At 39.8% G+C, this 20,198-nt stretch overlaps 1 protein-coding gene across 1 annotated transcript in view; it reads left to right on the top strand.

Annotated features, from left to right (window-relative positions):
• The window catches only part of LOC124789892, a 93,809-nt gene extending 81,771 nt beyond the window's left edge, over positions 1–12,038 (top strand). Inside the window, exon 5 of the mRNA XM_047257412.1 lies at positions 11,036–12,038. Coding sequence (XP_047113368.1) covers positions 11,036–11,420 — 385 coding nt within the window. The 3' untranslated portion in view covers positions 11,421–12,038. The remainder of the gene's footprint in view (positions 1–11,035) is intronic.
• Positions 12,039–20,198: the final 8,160 nt, after the last annotated feature.

The raw sequence follows: 20,198 nt of genomic DNA, 5'->3' as shown, positions 1-20,198 counted from the left end.
GGAGACGTGTCGTCTTCAGCGATGAGAGTCGCTTCTGCCTTGGTGCCAATGATGGTCGTATGCGTGTTTGGCACCGTGCAGGTGAGCGCCACAATCAGGACTGCATACGACCGAGGCACACAGGGCCAACACCCGGCATCATGGTGTGGGGAGCGATCTCCTACACTGGCCGTACACCACTGGTGATCGTCGAGGGGACACTGAATAGTGCACGGTACATCCAAACCATCATCGAACCCATCGTTCTACCATTCCTAGACCGGCAAGGGAACTTGCTGTTCCAACAAGACAATGCACGTCCGCATGTATCCCGTGCCACTCAACGTGCTCTAGAAGGTGTAAGTCAACTACCCTGGCCAGCAAGATCTCCGGATCTGTCCCCCATTGAGCATGTTTGGGACTGGATGAAGCGTCGTCTCACGCGGCCTGCACGTCCAGCACGAACGCTGGTCCAACTGAGGCGCCAGGTGGAAATGGCATGGCAAGCCGTTCCACAGGACTACATCCAGTATCCCTACGATCGTCTCCATGGGAGAATAGCAGCCTGCATTGCTGCGAAAGGTGGATATACACTGTACTAGTGCCGACATTGTGCATGCTCTGTTGCCTGTGTCTATGTGCCTGTGGTTCTGTCAGTGTGATCATGTGATGTATCTGACCCCAGGAATGTGTCAATAGAGTTTCCCCTTCCTGGGACAATGAATTCACGGTGTTCTTATTTCAATTTCCAGGAGTATATATATATAATGGAAGGAAACATTCCACGTGGGAAAAATTATATATAAAAACAAAGATGATGTCTGCTTGTGTCTGTATGTGTGGATGGATATGTGCGTGTGTGCGAGTGTATACCTGTCCTTTTTTCCCCCAAAGGTAAGTCTTTCCGCTCTCGGGATTGGAATGACTCCTTACCCTCTCCCTTAAAACCCACTTCCTTTCGTCTTCCCCACTCCTTCCCTCTTTCCTGATGAGGCAACAGTTTGTTGCGAAAGCTTGAATTTTGTGTGTATGTTTGTGTTTGTTTGTGTGTGTGTCTATCGACCTGCCATCTTTGTTTTTTTTATCCCGCGTGGAATGTTTCCCTATTATATTCATAAAAATAAGGTGTTTGCATTCCCTGGATGGAAATTGGTATAAAGGCACTCAATATCGTGTTGTGCTATTGGATTGTTAGTACTTTGTCCAACCTCTGTTCTTCCTAATTATCTCAAAAATTCTCTTCGGCATTGATTTTGTTAGCATTTGTAGTTCTTGCAGTGGAACTGTCACCCACTATCGTGTATCACAACTTCCATCTCACATACAGCCTCAAATTACCTTTCATTGCAATAAACATGGCTTGCAAGTATTCCCCAATGGTCTTCCTTGGGTTTCATATCTGGGCTACGTGCAAGCCAGGGCAAGACGACATATCTTTATCTTCAAATCAGTTTTTCTTGTAGCAAAAACATGCACAGGTGCATTATCTTGTTGAAACTTTAGACTTTCGTTCCCTAGGCCCTCATACACTATAATCAATTCTGTCTCTAGCATCTCAGTTTACGTGTTAGAGCTCATTGTAGTGTTCAGTTGAGCAATGCATGACTTTAACACTTCCACTCCCAAGATTTCTGTCCATTCTTACCTGCTGCTCTGTTCTCAGATCATGCCAGTAACACTGAAATCCATCCAGTCCATTTAAATTGAACATCTTCTCATCACTGAAGATCACTTTATCACAATCTTAAGTCCATGACAAATATTTTTCAGCAAACTTCAGTCTAGCCTATTTATGTGTGGATATTACAACAGGTTTGTGCAGTAATTTTTTGAATACAGGATGTTTGTCATTTGACAAAATTTGTCATACACCTCTGGCAGTCCATAACAAATGTAAATCAATAACAAGCTGAGAAGAATAATAGTTCGTGGCCCTCACTTTGTGTAAAGGGAACCATTTTGATGTCTCAAATAATTTTCTATTTAGCTCATATTTTACGTTATGTCCACATCATGTGCCCAAACTATCAAAATTATCAGTCACTATACGTGAACAGTTCAACTTCTTGTCACACACATCCATGCCCGAGGCAGGATTCGAACCTGTGACTGTAGCAGCAGCGCGGTTCCAGACTGAGAGAGTCCCATTTCCTTGTACACAACAATTTTTCCTTTTTCATCTTATGATAAATGTTTTCTGTATGGCATTGTCACAATTATGGTTTATGTACACAACACGCACTGTCATTAATGGTGTCTGTTTCCTATCTGCAATAAAGACACACACACACACACACACACACACACCACACACACTGCCTTTGTACTGAATTCCACCCTTTACCACTTGATGTCAAATGTGATACCGTTTGTCAGCACACTGGATCTCATACTATTTCATATACACTGTGCACAATTATTCCAGTCAACAATGTTAATTTTCCTACAAATATTCATGCCTTTATACTGATTTCTGCTACTGTGCAACAACCTGCTTTGTCGATTGCCTGAAGTCACCTGTCCATTGCATACACCAGCAATGGTAGGACATTCAGTGGTACATCATCATTCCAGGACCACCAGTTCATGCATGATCTCATCATATGCATCCAGAAAAGCTAAAGATCAGAAATCAAGAGTTCTCTTTCATGTTAGTACAAGGGATATTGCCCTTTAAGTAGTAGCTGGGCCTCTTCACTCCTTATTGTCCCTGAGAAGTATAACAGGTGACACCCTTGTGGTGACTATTGTCACCTTAACACCAGAATGATACCTAATCATTAGCTTGTGCACCATAATGAAGACTTTGATAAAAAATTATTTAACTGGACAGATAAAAAAATCTACTCACCAAGTGGCAGCAGAACACACATATAAAAGACTGTTGTGATTGACAAGCTTTTGGAGCCAGTGGCTCCTTCTTCAGGCAGATGGGTTGAAGGGGAAGGAAGAAGAGCGAAGGAAAAGGACTGGAGAGGTCTAGGAAAAGGGGTAGATTTTGGGAAAGTCACCCAGAACTGTGGGTCGGGGGGACTTACCATAAGAGATCAGAAGGACAGAAGGAAAGGCTGATTGTTGGGGACTGCATCAGATGAGATTTGAAAACCTGAGAGCTTAAAGGTGGAAGACGGGGTAATATGCAAGACAGAGATTACTACTAAAACATCGTACGTGAGTTGGTAAGGGTGAGAGGCTAGATGGAAAAGACAATGAAAGATGTAAGAAATTAAAACATAGTGAAGCAAAGAGTAGTCACAGTAAAGAAAAGCTGAAATGGAAGAAATTAATGTATATTTTCGTTGTTATAAAGAAGACTTTGCTGTGCACAATCATGGTAATATTGTTTTTTCCCTGACCGACCTCATCCATGCTTTTCCTCATATACCAATTGCACTGGAAGATATACCCAAAACTGCTGTTTGTACCTCATTCAGACTTTTGCTATTCAAACTGTGCAGTGCTGCCTGGATTTTCCAGTACTTCATACAAGAAGTAATTAGAGATTTAGAGTTTGGTTATGGGTACATTGATGAGCTGTTGGTAACGTCATCTAGTGAGGCAAAGAACCTACAACAACTGTTTTCTGGACTACAAGAACATGGCTTAGTGATTAACCCACAAAAATGTGCCTTCAGAATGATGGAAGTAAAATTCCTAGGGTACCTTATCAATGCACAAGGAATCCTGCCACCTGAAGACAGAGTGGAAGCTATTTCTGAGTACCCCCAGGTGCACTACAATATAAGTCTTGGGCTTAATGAAATGCTAGACGGTTCACCTGAACTTGGAGCTATGCTGGTGGTTTGATGAAAAAATAATCCTTGACCAGAGTGAAAGCTGTTATTGCAGAAGCTGCATAGTTAGCTCATCCTCTTCCTGACACACTTCTTGCCATTATTGTGGACACATCAGCAACTGAAACTGGTGCTGTGTCACAGCAATTCATATGTTATGACTGTACTTTTGAACATGTTTTCTCAGAACTGTCTTGAGCAGCTAGATTGGCAGCCCACATGCAGTGGAAATATCTTAGACCTTGAAGCTACAAACAGGCCAGACCTTAGCAGCAACAGTATAGAGACAGGGATTAGCTATCATGATGTCGTTACAGCAACTATGGTTACAAAAGTTAATCAGTCAAGAAGGCTAGGAGAGTTTTCCTGTGGGAAAGAGCAGATAAGCAGTCTTTAACATCTCGCATACACAGTAAACTGACATCACTTAGTTCCAGTAAGATGGATGTAGAGAAATTATGAGCAAAGTTTATGCAGATTGTAAATTGTGGTCTGGAAACTATGTGCTTAGTAAGTGGATTAAGGATGGAAAAGACCCACCATGATTTAACAATGAAATTTGGAAAATGGCAAGGAAGCAAAGGCTGTTGCACTCTCGGTCCAAAAGAGAATGACCAAATGACAACAGGCAAAGGTTAGTAGAGATCTGTTCATCTGTGAAAAGATCTATGCATGAAGCATACAACTACTGCCACTGTCATACCTTAGCAAGACTTGTCTGAGAGCCCAAGAAAATTCTCGTCCTATGTAAAATCACTAAGCGGTTCTAAGGTTTCCATCCAGTTAATCATTGACCAGTCTGATGTGGCAGCTGAAGATAGTAAAACAAAAGCCAGAGTTTTAAATTTCACATTTAAGGACTAATTCACACAGAAGACTCATACAAACATATCGTCATTTGACAATCTTACAGGCTCTCATATGGATGACATGGTAATAAGCATCCCTAACAGAGAAAAAACTGAAAGATTTGAAAACAGATAAGTCACTACGCCCACACAGAATCCCAGTTTGGTTTTACAAACAGTAATCTACAGCAATGGCCCATTACTTAGCTTGCATTTATCGTAAATCCCTCACCCTGCGTAAAATCCCAAGTGAATGGAAAAAGTGCAGGTGACTCCTATATAAACTGAAGAGCCAAAGAAACAGGTACACCTGCCTAACGTCATGTAGGGCCCCCACAGGCATGCAGAAGCGCCACAGCAAGACATGACATGCACTTGACTAATGTCTGAAGTTGTGCTGGAAGAAACTGACACCATGAATCCTGCAGGGCTGTCCATAAATCCGTAAGAGTACGAGGGGGTGGAGATCTCTTCTCAACAGCACGTTGCAAGGCATTCCAGATATGCTCAGCAATGTTCATGTCTGGATCCAATCTGTTGCAGCCGTGGACATGTGGGGTGTCTCATTGTTCTGCTGGAATTTCCCAAGTCTGTCGGAGTGCACAATGGACATGAATGGGTGTAGGTGATCGGACTGGATACTTACCTACATGTCACCCATCAGAGTCATGTCAGGGGTCCCATATCACTCCAACTGCACATGCCCCACACCATTACAGAGCCCCCACCAGCTTGAACAGTCCCTTGCTGACTTGCTGGGTCCATGGATTTATGTGCTCGATACAATCTGAACAAGATTCGTCCAACCAGGCAACATGTTTCCAATCACCAACAGTCCAATGTCAGCGTCGAGGAGCCCAGGCGAGGTGTAAAACTTTGTGTCATGCAGTCACCAAGGGTATAGTAGTGGGCCTTCAGCTCTGAAAGCCCATATCAACAATGTTACACTGAATTGTTCACATGCTGACGCTTGTTGACGCCCCAGCACTGAAATCTTCAGCAATTTGTGGAAGGGTTGCACTTCTGTCACACTAAATGATTCTCTTCAGTTGTTGTTGGTCCTGTTCGTGCAGGATCTTTTTCTGGTCGCAGCAACGTCGGAGATTTGATGTTTTACTGGATTTCTGATATTCACAGTACACTCATGTAATGATCATGTAGGAAAATCCCCACTTTATCACTACCTCGAAGATGCTGTGACACATCACTCATGTACTGACTATAACCTCACATTCAAACTCATTTAAATCTTGATAACCTGCTTTTGTAGCAGTAGTAACCGATCTAACAACTGCACTAGACTCTTGTTTTCTTATATAGGTGTTGCCGATCGCAGCACCATATTCTGCCTGTTTACAGATCTCTGTATTTGAATATGCATGTCTATACCAGTTTCTTTGGCACTTCAGTGTATAAGAAGGTGAAGGGAACAGACACTCAAAATAAACAGACCAATATTCCTAACATCAGTTTACTGCAGAATCCTTGAACATATTCTCAGTTCGAATATAATGAATTTTCTTGATACTGAGAATCAGTGAGTTAGAAAGCATTACTTGTGCAAAAAACAGCTTGCCCTTTTCTCACATGATATACTGCGAACTATGGATCAAGGGAAACTGGAAGATTCCATATTTTACATTTCTGGAAAGCATTTGACATGGTGCTCCACTGCATACTGTTAATGAAGCATATGGAATAGGTTCTGAGATATGTGAGTGGCTCAAAGACTTTTTAAGTCATAGAAACCAGTATGTTGTCCTTGATGGCGAGTGTTTATCAGAGACAAGAATGTTGTCAGTTGTGCCTCAGGGAAGTGTGATAAGACAGTTACTATTTTCTTTAAACATAAATGGTCTGGCAGATGAGGTGGACAGCAATCTGTGGTTGTTTGCTGATGATGCTGTGGCATACAAGCAGGTGTCAAAGCTGATTGACTGTACGAGGATAAAAAATGACTTAGACAAAATTTCTAGTTGGTGTAATAAATGGCAGCTAACTCTAAATATAGAAAAACTTAAGTTAATGCAGATGAGAAAGAAAATCGAACCCTAATGTTCAGATACAGCATTAGTAGTGTTCTTCTTGACACAGTCACATTGTTTAAATATGTGGGCATAATGTTGCAGAGAGGTATTAAATGGAATGAGCATGCGAGAATTAGGTAGGGATGGCGAATAGTGCACTTCAGTTTATTGTGAGAATTTTGGGAAAGTGTGGTTCATCTGTAAAGGAGACTACATATAGGACACTAGTGCCACCCATTCTTGAGTGCTGCTCAAGTTTTTGGGTTCCATAGTAGGTCAGCTTAAAAAGGAAGACATAAAAGCAGTTCAGAGGTGAAGGTGCTAGATTTGTTACTGGTAGTTTTGAACAATACGAAAGTGTTAAAGAAATGCTTGAGGAACTCAAACTGGAATTTCTGGAGGGAAGGTGGTGTTCATTTCGAGGAACACTACTGAGAAAATTTAGAGAACCGGCATCTGAAGCTGCCTTCAGAATGATTCTACTGCCACCCACATATGTTTTGCATAAGGACTACAAAGATAAGAGATGAGAAATGAGGACTCATTTGGAGACATATACACAGTAATTTTTCTGTCACTCTGTTTGCAACTGGAACAGGAAAGGAAATGACTAGTAGTGGTACAGGGTATCCCCACAACATGTCATACAGTGGTTTGCAGAGTATGTACCGGTATATAGATGTAGATGTAGGCTGTCAGCCAAAAGCTTTCTTCAGCAAAAGATCATCACCTTCCCAAGCAAATTGGAAAATGTATGACTGAGCTTCATGTGGCATGTATCTCAATAAAAAACACATGCTTGAAAGTAGATACTTTACACTTTTTACAGGCCATAAGCCACTCATGTTTGCTTTCTGTCAGAAGCCAGGCAAGGCATCACCCTGCCAATTGTGAAATATTGAAGGTGAGCAGAATGGACTAGCAGAAACACTGTCTCACACTGACGCTATTGTGAAGGAACTTGACTCCATAGAACTAGCCAATGCCCAGGAAGGAGGCAGTAAACAGAAGGTATGCCTCAAAACATTTTCAGGCTTACAGCTCCAATGTATTCACATACCAAGCTTGAACATAGTGCATTACTGTGATGTATTAACACCACAAGAATGACCATTCATTGTCATATTTCCGCAAACAAGTAATTTCCTTTCCTCACAGCCTCTTCCATCCAGGAGTAAAGGCACTACTGTACAACTTGTGAAGAATGCATTTATTGGCCAGATGTTGAGAAAGATTGCAAGGCACTAGTTCTCTAGTGCTGCACTTGTCAGTTAATCAAAACAACTTGGCACATTACAGCTCTGCTCAGTCCTTCATCCCAACAAATCAATGCTTTGAGCATATCCACATGACATAATTGGACCTGTACCACCATCAGAAGGGTACCATTACTGCCTGACAGTGACTGATTGTTTCTCTTATTGGTCTGAAATCTATCCTATAAAAGATGCAATGACAGCAGCTGTAACACAGCTTTCTGTTGTGAGTGCATCCCATGGTTCATTATTCATCTCCATGTCACTATCAATCAAGTCAAACAATGCATGTCATCTCTCTTAAAAGTGCACTCAGCTTTGCTTGGTAGGAATGTATTCGAACCTGTGTCTACTACCCTACTCTACTCCCCACTACTAATAGTCTCTTGGAGCAACTCCATCAACAGCTAAAGGTCTCAGTCAGATGCCATGCCACAGGCCATTAGACTGACAGCCTCCCTGTTGTGCTACAAGGCCTCTGGACAGCTTTCAATGAAGATCTCAATACAACAGTGGCAGAATTAGTGTACGGACAAACACTTCAACTACCACAACTTCTTTGGTGACACACGCATCAAATAGTATTATTGAAGCCTCAAACTTTGTCCAACGTCTGCACTTGCAGATCCACAAGTTCCATCTTGCCATTTCAAAAGAACATTCTACCCAGTGACCATTTGCTTCCTGTGACTTACAGTCACAGTCACGGGTTTTGCTCAACACGATGCCATTTGAAAACCTTTCCAACCACCATATGAAGATCCATACAAAATATTGGCACACCATGACAAAACATTTGATACTGATATCAGTCAATCTTCAATTACAATATCCATTGACAGACTCTAGCCATCCTTTAGCCTAACTGAGACTTACATCACTACAGGTGCAGCAGCTAATACTGAGATGCTACTGACAAGCAATTCTACAATGACGTTGGACACACCCGGTCTTCCACTGCCACTGCCTCCAAGTAAACCTCAAGTCACAACTCATTTGGGACACCGTGTACGCTTCAACCCCAAATATCGTTCACAAATGGCGAAAGGGGGGAATTCTTCATTGTTCCTCTGAACTGCCAACAAATGATAGATATTGATTCTCAATGTAGTCTTACAATTATGTATTGTAATTAATAACATATGTTGTGTTGAACAAATAAACTGTATTTATGAACAACAGTTATCTGTGTATTTCATCAGCTGATCCCTCATGTGCAACACATTGGAAGTAATCTCTGTCAGTATGCTGACGTGTAACTTAAGAAAGCCATGTTATACTATAGTCACAATGTGAGAGAAAAATTCTTTCCGTCCATTTGGTTTCGAACAAACTGAAAGATAATCAGGTGTAGTATCCCATCGTTAGAAGCAGAGTACTAGTTCAGGTTGGGATAGGATAGCAAAGGCAATTATACAGATCCTTTTCCTGGTATTTGCAATTTAGAAAAACCACAGGAAATATAAATCTGGAATTCTGGCCCTTCCATCTTAATCACAAAACTTCCACATTCAACTGGCCCAAAAATAAATGTGCAGATTGCATCTTTCTAATGGACATGCAAAAAAGTAACCTCAGATTTTAGAGGCTTGCGTTTTCCTTGTTTGTGTATAAATTCTTCTGTCATGTAAATCACAAAACATCAATATAGCTACATCTGGTAATTTTTTAGCTCCATCACTGGTTTCTTCCTTCATTTTTTTCTAGTTTTTCATCATAACACTTGAAAAATACACTGACAAGCTGAAAAATTATGACCACCTACTTAAAAGCGTGTTGGTCTGCGTCTGGCACACAATTCAGCAGTTATTACGCATTCCATAGATTCGAGGTGTACTCCACATGTTTACTGAGGTTTGTGACACCAGATGCCTATGCACAGGCCACACACTTCCCATAATTTATGGGCGGTTGGTTCGTGGGCGCAGAGCAGGCACCTAATAGCATTCCAGTTGGGTTTCATTGGATTCAGATAAGTTGAATTTGATGGCCAAGACATGAGTTCACTATCATGCTCCTCACACCACTGCAGCACAGTTATCCTGCTGGAAGATGCCATCACTGTTGGAGAAGACCTCAAACATAAGGGTTTACAGGTGGTCCCTAATAATGTTGACATAGTCGACAGTTGTCACAGCACCTTCAATTACTACCGCAGATCCCATGGAAGCCCAGATGAATATCCCCAATAACATAATACTGCTCCCACCAGCCTGCATCCATGATGCACGGCATGTTCCGAACAGCCACTCACCTGGATGACAGTGTATCTGGACATGACCATCTACCTGGTTTAACAATAAATAGGATTCATCTGCCTAGGCAACACAATTCCATTGAGCCTTGATTCTACCTTGATGATCCCGTGCCTACTGTAACCATAACTGATGATGATGTTGGGTCCTCTGCTGCGGAACATTGCGTTCAACACTGTGTGCTGAACAGTGTGCTACAAAACACTTTTTCCTGCACCAGCACTTTACTCTATTGTCAGATCTTCAACACATCTTCATCTGTCCTGCTTTAGAGAGTGGGCAAGCCTCCAATCCCAACGTTCCGTGATGAGGTATGGACGTCCAACTTCTTGCCACCTACTCATAGTTTCAGCATTCTTCAACCACTTTCCATAGACGCTCACAACAGTAGCATGCCAATAACTGCCCAGCTTCACCATTTCTGAGATGCTTGCTCCCAGACACTGAGCCACAATTTTGCTTTTGTCAAAGTCACTTGAGTCATCAGATTTCCACATTTGCGACACTTATCGTCACTAGAGTTCATCTCTGCTCCACTCACATACTTCTCTTACCAGGTCACGTTCCCTCAGTGCCACCAGTTAGCATACAACCTTGCTGTGGTCATAATGTTTTGGTTCATCAGTGAAGATTAATGGGTTGGAACTCATCTGTCATAAATTTACATAAAAAAGGAATTTACATATTTGCACTGAACACAAGTAGAGAGTAATGTTTACATACATATAATTAGCCTGATTTGCTATATTCCAAATGGTTTGTGGACAAAGTGCAAGGCTCATGACATAAGTTTCTGCAACAGTAGACAAATTATTATGTCATTTTTATTTAATCAAATTTTATAATACTTTATAAAAGCTTTCTTTATAATGCCAGACTGGTGCTTCTTGGAAAACTACATCTCTACACTGCTGCTCAAGAGTCCCAGAACAAACCAGAAAATCTGATAAACCGAGTGAAGAATCGAGCTGGTATTCTTGATTCAAGACCTCCAGTTTGTCTAGAGTGTTTGGATGAGTTTTGTGATGGAACTGCCTGTCAAGATTTCCTTTATGATTCCTTTTTTCGCTGTGATATAAATAAAGATGAAGAAGATGTAATGAAATTAAATGGGAACTCTGCATCTCGGTCCAAGAACCAGGGAAAGAAACATAGAGGCCAAAAGGGAAAGGCCATGGGAACAGGAATGGGTAAACGATGCAAGAAAGGAAAGAAGAGGCGAAAAAAAAGCAAAACAAATAATACAGAAGAGAAAGAATAGTGGCATTGGTGCAAACTCAATATCAGTATCATCAACATTATTTTTAAATGTTCTTTCTTATTTGTAAATCTAGTTAGGACCTACTTTTTGAGGAAATTTTCCAAATAGAAATGTATCAGAGAAAATAAAAAAAAGTGTAGTACCTTAGCAGAAAGAACACATATAAGCAGTTTTAGAGACCGAAAAGTATCTGATAAGATAATAGTGTTCACTTATGAACAGATGCAATGCACAAATCTTTAACTTCCAGAAAGAACTAATCAGATGCTGAAATCAAACTACGTATCAGTACTAGGACAAATACAGGAAGTACTCATTTTAAGAAGTGAGTTCCAAGCAAGGTCACTTGCAATGGGAAAAAATACATTAAAATTAATGTTAAGTCAAATGCTACTTTACAAAAGTAAAAACAGAAGTAAAAAATGTCCTATTTTAATTACACAATGGCAAAAGGGTAAATAATAATCATGTACGAAAAGAAAATGGCATGTTATGCAGATTTAAAAAATATATATATTTCAGCTAGACAACCATTATATTCTCATAGTGATTACCATTTATTAATGTTAACATTTTCATTTCAAGAACAACTACTTTCATAATTAGGATGAAATAAGAAGAGCATAAGGAAACAGAACTCAATACATTCAGAAATGTTGTCTGTATTTCACATCTGCAGTTGTGTAATGTATTTCTTTTCTCAAGACAAATTAAAAAAAAAAAACTCATTGTATGCAGCAGCGTAACAAACACACAAATGAAAATGTTTTGTGCCTTTTCTCAAATAAAATAAATTAATATATTATGAAATATAGCTATAAAAACTTTTTTAATATGTAGATTTGAATAATGTTCTCAAAAAAATAAGATTTCCTTACAAAATCATTATGTATGTGTATAAAAAATAGATTAAGACTTATTTATATTTCCTTCATGTGTAATGTGGATATGTTACATCTCATGTAGAGGGCAGTGTGCCATTGTTAAAATACTATCATACACGATATTGGAAATATTGTTTGTTACTACACTTTGTCACACCTACACTGACAGTGACTGAAATTTTCTATATGTCATGTTTGGTATTTCTGTTACATATAAAAAAATAAACACCATTCCAAACAGACCTTGAAGGCCCAATGATACCAACCAGCTGCCATGTCATTCTAAGCCCTTAGGCGTCAATGGATGATACAGAGGGGCATGTGTTCAGCACATTGCTCTCCTCGCCATTGTCACTTTTCATGACCAGTTTCTATAACATACAGGTAGGAAAAAAAAAAAAAGAGACGACATTATATCCAGCAATATAAGTATGAATATGTCTCCACGAATAACAAGTTTAAATCTTGCAATGGGAGGATACGCATGTGATAGCAATCAAAATGAGTCAAGGAAATGGTCTTACTGTAAATGCAAAGACCATTACATCTTCTACATCTGTATTTACATTTACATGGATTCTCTGCATGTCACAGGCAGAGGGTTCATCGAACTACCTTCACAATGGTTCTCTATTATTTCAGTCTTGAACAGCGTGCAGAAAAAACCAACACTTATATCTCTCTGTGCGAGCTCTGGTTTCCCTCATTTTATTATGATGATCATTTCTCCCTATGTAGGTCAGTGTCAACAAAATATTTTTGCGTTCAGAGAAGAAACTTGGTGACTGAAATTTTATGAGAAGAGTCTGCCACAGCGAACAATGGCTTTGTTTAATTATGTCCACCCTAAATCTTGTATCATGTCAGTAACACTCTCTACTGTACTTCATGATAATACAAAATGTGCTGTTCTTCTTTGAAGTTTCTCAATGAACTCTGTTAATCCTATCTGGTAAGGATCCCAGACTATGTAACAGTACTCCAAAAGAGGATGGAAAAGCATATTGTAGGCAAGTCTTGTTATATGGTGATGTTTAGTTTATGAAAATAATTCGTTTATGTGAATACATAGCTGCATCCAGTATTAATTTTCACTTTTCTGCATAGTATGCATTGATTTGAAACTTCTGCGACTCAAGCATGGGACCTTTGCCTTTCCCCGGCAAGTGTTCTAATAACTGAGCTATACAAGCATGACTCAGAACCCACACTCACAGCTTTACTTCCACCAGTACCTCATCTCTTACCTTCCAAACTTCTCAAATGTTCTGCATGCTTCAGGAATGTTTCTCTACTTAACTAGCTAAGATAACAACAAAATTGTGAAATAAGGCATGACAGCTGAACAGAGATCAATGACTGCAAGTGGTTAAGAAATAACACATTTATTAAACAAATTGCTACAAAAAAAGACATGAAATAGTCACAAATTTAACAGGTATTGGCAAAAGACACTCACCAATGCGATAGCATTAGATAAAAGCGCAAGAATAGCAGACACCAAACAAATTCACTGGCATGGTAAGAATAGCCGATACTGAACAAAAGTCACAACTTGTCCAGAGTATCCATCAGCATGACAAAGATTTTTGTTGATGTGGGGAGTGGAATTAATCATCCCTCATATAAGAAATGGTCTGGGCAAGATCAGAACCAAAGGCATACACTTAACACATTAGCTAGTTGGTATTGATGGGCAGAGCTTGGAACTAGGACAGTAGTCAAATGTTCACTAACACTCACCGGTCAGAATACCTTGTGCTGTGAAAAATGAATTTATACACTGGGCTGTGTAGCAGGCATAGAATTGTACATCATGGGGGAGTCTTACAACTTCTCAATAATCATCTCGGTTTGAAGCACATCACCACATGGTGTGTTCATTGTGGCATGGGCATGGGGACAATGTCAATGTTGATGTTGAGAAAAGAAGACAGTGATGCTAGGTCAGTGGAAACCTCAGTAAGAGCCAAGCCATTGTCCTGTACCAGTAGCCAGTGACTGTAGTAGGCAGGTATTCGATTGAATGGCAGCTTGGGATGGAAGTAAAAGCACAAAAGAAGAAACTCACTGCCTTAACAGATGGTCACAGCAAGCTAGGAATGTACAGAACTGCTGTGAGTGATGTGCTGCAAGGGGCTACTGCAATACCTTGTTGGATTAGCAATCCAGGTTTGCGTCCCAGTCTGACACACAGTTTTAATCTGTCAGAAGTTTCAAACATAGCTGCATGCTAACAGTTTACTAGGATTATGCAATTAGAGACTTTTCCCCAATAAATATCTAAATTAAATTGCTCTTGGGTATTGTGCTTGATTAACCCACCCAACAATTCAATCAATTGGAATCTCTAAGAAGAAAAAAATAAATAACAACAAATCAAATAAGGGCAGTGCATTTGCTACATAGGATCAGGATGTGCATGTGCATGCTGTATGTACAGACATAACAACAACAACTTAGAAAGATAACAAGAGTGGTTTCAAGATGGTTAGTACCCCTGGTCAACTTTGCTTGATGGACTGAAGAAGGCAACCAACAGTGCGCTTTCATTTTGCCACCCTGTGTGATAAGTCCATGGTAGCACCTGCCTGTTCTGGAGTGGGCTTAGTATCACTGTATCAACCAATTTGAGATGAATGCTCAAGAGTTGACTATGCAACATAAGGACAACACACTATAAAATGATGTGGTGACATTTTTCATTTCTCTCTTTACTCCTCTTCTCACCCTGCAAAAAGAGTTACGGAAGTGGAATCATTTGGGGAAGGGCATCTTATATGGTACAAAAAATATTTCCAGTATCTTTTAAAGACCTGAGCACCTTACATTTAAAGGGATAAAATGCCATAAACTAAATTTCAGTGTGATACCCAGTCCATCATGAAATATTCATGATGTACTCTTGGGGCTACAACCCATAGGTGACACAGATATTACACACTCATGTTCGATTTGTGCCACCTGCATAGAATCTACGGAGTTTGTGCCTCTTTTAAGCTGGATCACTTGGACTTAAGAAATAGTTAGCATGCTAGATAGAAAAAGAGGAAGGAAGATTAGGGATTAACGTCCTATCAATGATGAGGCCCTTACAGACAAAGCCCAAGCTCAGATTGGGAGATTGATGTAAAAGTGAAATGGCTGCATTATGTATTTTCGAATACCATCCTGGCACTTTCTTTAAGTGGTTTAGGGTAACCACTGAAAACCTAAACCTGAATGGCCGGACAAGAATTTGGACTCCTGTCCTCTTGAATGTGGCGCCTGTTTGCTAGCCCCTGCATCACCTCCTTCAGTATGCCAAATAGAGAGTCTAATCAGAAGAAGTGGCATTGATATGGATGACCTGCAGTGAAGCAGAGCAAACTTTTGTTGAGTGGTGACTGTGGCAAATAGTGTGCTTAACACAAGGAATTGCAAGTACCATTGTTCTCGTAGCACTTTTTGTGCCATGAGAAGAAGACCAAATGAAAAGATGAGGATCAAAATGGTTTGATCTGTATCTGGTTTGCTCGTAGAATGATGGGAGGTCATTTGTTTTCTGAGCATATTGAGGATGAAATCTTCCAACTTATCATTTCACACACAACATTCTGAGCAATATAATGACTTTGGTGAACAGATACTCCTTACTGCACCAACTCATTGCAGATCTACATCTCCAGGATCAGACAGAACTCAGAATCAGATGATCAAACACCTTAACGAGGAAAGCAAAAACAGGCATCCTCAACATTTCCAGTTGCATGTGGCAAGAGGAGAAACTCCCCCCCTCCCAAGAAAGTACTATTGTTCCGCTACTGAAGCCTGGAATGAACCTACAATTTTCACACCACAATATACCAATCAGCCTGACAAATGGTTATGCAAGCTACTTCAAAAGATGATAGGCTAAATTACAAGCTTCTCTGGCACCTTGAGTCAATAATGCAGCTTCTGAAAATTTTGATCCACTGCTGAGTAACTGATGCCCTCAAACTCTGCAGTTAAGAACACCTTTATACACAATTGACATCCAGTTGCCGTGTTCTTTGATTTGAATACATCATATGGCACCAGCTGCCAGTACCACATCCTTTCCGTACCCTACCGATGAGGTTTCCAAGATCTTCCACTGATCTTCATAAGAAATTTACTATCACTGTGGTTTCTTTGTGTCTGGAAGGTAATGGCCATTAGTTATTCAAAATTATGATTATTATGATTAGCTTCATTACTTGTAGGTGTAACAAGTTTGCTCCCTACAATTACAAATATTGCTTACTCACAAAGCCTTCATGCAACTCTAAATTTACGATTGCAGCACTTTCCCTTTTTGCTCAAAAATACAACGAGTGATCTATTTTAATTATGATCATTTCACTAGTCTTGTAGTCTCAACCTAGTGACCAGATACTGTCCACAACACAGTACAAACCCCACAGTTCACATGACTTATCCCAGAGTGAGCATCCAGCCATGGTGGAGACACAAAAGGATTTATTTGTGTTTGTAAAAGGACACACTGTGAAAGCCCAGAGTGCGGGATTCATTTATTAACACATTGGTTCCATAGATGTCATACTGAATTGGTCATTGAATAAGTCAAAATACAAATAACCACAATGTATCTATGGTTAGCTTCATTATTACAGATAAGCAGATTAATACATTTGTCGAAGACACTGTTTGTCTTCTATTTACAGGGTGACAGTTATTGAATTTATGAAATAAAACTATTGTAACTTCTGAATGGTTTGCGTTAGGATGTTCAAACTGCACAGTTGGCTGCAGGGCAAGATGGTACTTAGTATGCACATGTCCACACGCCTTATTGTTGTCGGCCATTCGCACGTGAAAATGTCACAGTACAGCATGCCTGAACATGTAGCGCTTGTGAAAGCTTACTATGCAAGCACTAGCAGCCCAACTGCAGCTCAAAGAAAGTTTGCGAGTGAGTTCAAGCTGAAGACAACTGGTGTGCTATCAATCAAGAATTTGATTCGCAAGATTGAGAGAACCAGTGTTGGCAATGTTGGTCATCCAAAAAGAGTGAAAACACCTGAAAACATCAACAAGACACACACTGCATTTCAAACCAGTCCCAGGAAATAGATCAGAAGAGCTGCACAACAGGTGGGAATCAACTGGCAGACAATGCGACATTTTATTGTTGAAGACCTGCATCTCTTCCCATACAAAATTCAAACTCATCAGCCATTAAGCCCTATGGCCATGGAACAGCAGCTGTGTTTCGCCAACACTATTGTCCACAGAATTGACAAACAGGACTTTGATGTGAATATGGTTTGGTTTAGCAATGAAGCACACTTTCATTTGGATGGGTTCATCAGTAAGCAAAGTTGGCACATTTGGGAGACTGAGAATCCACATTTCACAATCAAGAAATCTTCACCCTCAACAGGTGACTGTGTGGTGTGCAATGTCGAGTCAATGAATAATCGGTGTGATATTCCTTGATGGCAAGGTGACTACCAAAAGGTAAGTGAAGGTTTTGGAAGATGATTTCATACCTGTTACGAAAAGTGATCCTGATTTCAACAAGATGTGGTTCATGCAAGATGGAGCTTGATCCCATTGACAGGAGAGGTTTTATGTCCTGGAGGAGCACTTTGGGGATGACATTTCTGCTCTGGGGTACCCAGAGGCCACTGACATGGGCCTCAGTTGGCTGCCATATTTTCCAGATCGGAACACATGCGACTCCTTTTTGTGGGGCTATATTAAACACAAGATGTACAGCAATAACCCCTACACAGCCATTCAGCAGGTCATTGACAGCATCAATATTCTGACACTTCAGCAGGTCATGCAGAATTTTGCTGTTCATGGTGCCACATCATTGCCATGATGGCAGGCATATTGAACACATCATTAATCTAAATCTGAATGTCTGTAGTGACATTTACATGTTGAATACAGTGTGTGCACACTGTAGTTTGTAACTAATTTACGTTTTTTTCATATAGTTCAATAATTGACATGCTGTTCTATAAATAAGACAAAAATAAATACACTTCCATTTACATAGTGTTCTATATGATTAGTATAAAAGTCTATTACAGAAAACCCTCCCTTCACTCAAACACGCTCAATAAGATGAGTATACTTGGTTACTGCTGAACATTAACAGTTATTTTGGTCCAATAAATTATTGTTGGCAGTACTTTCCTTCTGAAGATGAAATAAGTAGTGGTACCAATAGACACACATAAAAAGTAAAAGTGATACACTTCCTAATTTTCAAAACTAATAGTTCCTTCCTCAGGGGGGATGGAGCTATACTTTGTGTGTGTCTGTTGGCAATAGTGCACATTATTCTTCCTGAAGGAAAGCTATGGTCAAACATTCTGTCTCATAATTTACTAGTTTTCTCGACTGAATAATCCTTCAATATAAGTAGATTGTTCTTTAAGCTGATCAATAACTTAGCGATGTCAACATCCATTTTTTAACGTAAATCTGATTTCAATTCCTTCATTGTTGTAAGCTAAAAATTACACCAATTTAAAAATGCATACACTTCCATTTACATCTTTTCAGTTGACTGACACCTAGTGCACTTGAATTGATTAATTTTGTTGCTGAGAAAGTTAGAATTTCTGTACTAGGTATTACTGGAATACATCTTTCAAGCTTGCTTCTGTGATTTTAATTAAACTAAAAGATTGCAAATTGTGCAGTCATGTAATAGAAAATACCAGAGGCTATATGAAGAATGCACACACTAAATTGTAACAATAATGGAAATTCCTGGATGTTGCAATATGTAAAATAGGGGAAAGCAACCCCTCAACTATAGCAGATTGGTATGTGGAGTACTGAAACATGTAACAAAAAACAGTATTCACGCTAGTTTTCGAGAATTAATGCTTTTTCTACCAAAAAGTATACATGTACACACATACAGCCACACAGACACCCAAACACATGCTCCCATTGCCACCTCTGAGCGAGAGCGTGCATTTGGGTGTCTGGGTGGTTGCATGTGTGAATTTGTGCACTTTTGCTAGAAAAAGAGTTAGTGCTCAAAAACTAGTGAGAATGTTGTTTTCTGTAACATATTTCTGTGTTCCATGCATCGATCTGCTATAGGTGAGTTGTTGGCTCTCCCTTATTAGATGTTAAAACATCGTGTGCGGGTTTGAAGTTCTGCATTAGGAGAACATTCAAAATGAAGGAACAGCTACAGCTTGCCTTTTTTTAAAAGGTAAGTTAAAGTTGTTCTAATGAAGCACATTCTGTTCTTTATAGATTTATATGTATATTGTGCATTAGCCATCTAGATCAGATAACCTACTGATACCTTGTGTCTGAAGACATGTGCAAGTGTAGAGAATAGTATGCATCCTGTTGTCGTATGTGATCACACCAAGTGAGGTACTGCAGTCCTCTTAGCAGGAAATGGTTAATCACAAACTTACCCCAGATGAAAGTGTAAGGAATCACACTGGCACTCAACAAAACAATACTACTTCAAAGAAGTACAAGGGACAGAAGATATTAATAATGCTAAAGAGTCATGTCCTCTATACTATATGAGATTAATATTGTGGAATCTAAAATTTTTCGTTCAGAAGAACATGGTGTAGCACTTCATAAGAGCAACATGAAAATTATAGTCCATCCTGCAGTATAATATAAGACTTCCAAAGCTAAGTAAATAATTAACTTGAAAGACTGGGAGGAAATTAATACCAAAACAGCAGGAAAGAGGATGTCTACAACAATTCCAATAATAGTCAGGACAGAAAGGTATAAACACCTGAACCTGCTTAATCTGGTCAATTCTTGGTCTCTCTCTACATATTTTAAGTGTCACAGTTCCTCTATTAGAAAATTAACTATTCCTAGTTGCTTCAGGTCATGTACTATCAGCCAATCCCTTCTT

Source organism: Schistocerca piceifrons, chromosome 3 (genome assembly GCF_021461385.2).
Source record: "Schistocerca piceifrons isolate TAMUIC-IGC-003096 chromosome 3, iqSchPice1.1, whole genome shotgun sequence".
NCBI lineage: Eukaryota > Metazoa > Arthropoda > Insecta > Orthoptera > Acrididae > Schistocerca > Schistocerca piceifrons.
This window is presented reverse-complemented; position numbering and strand designations above follow the sequence as displayed.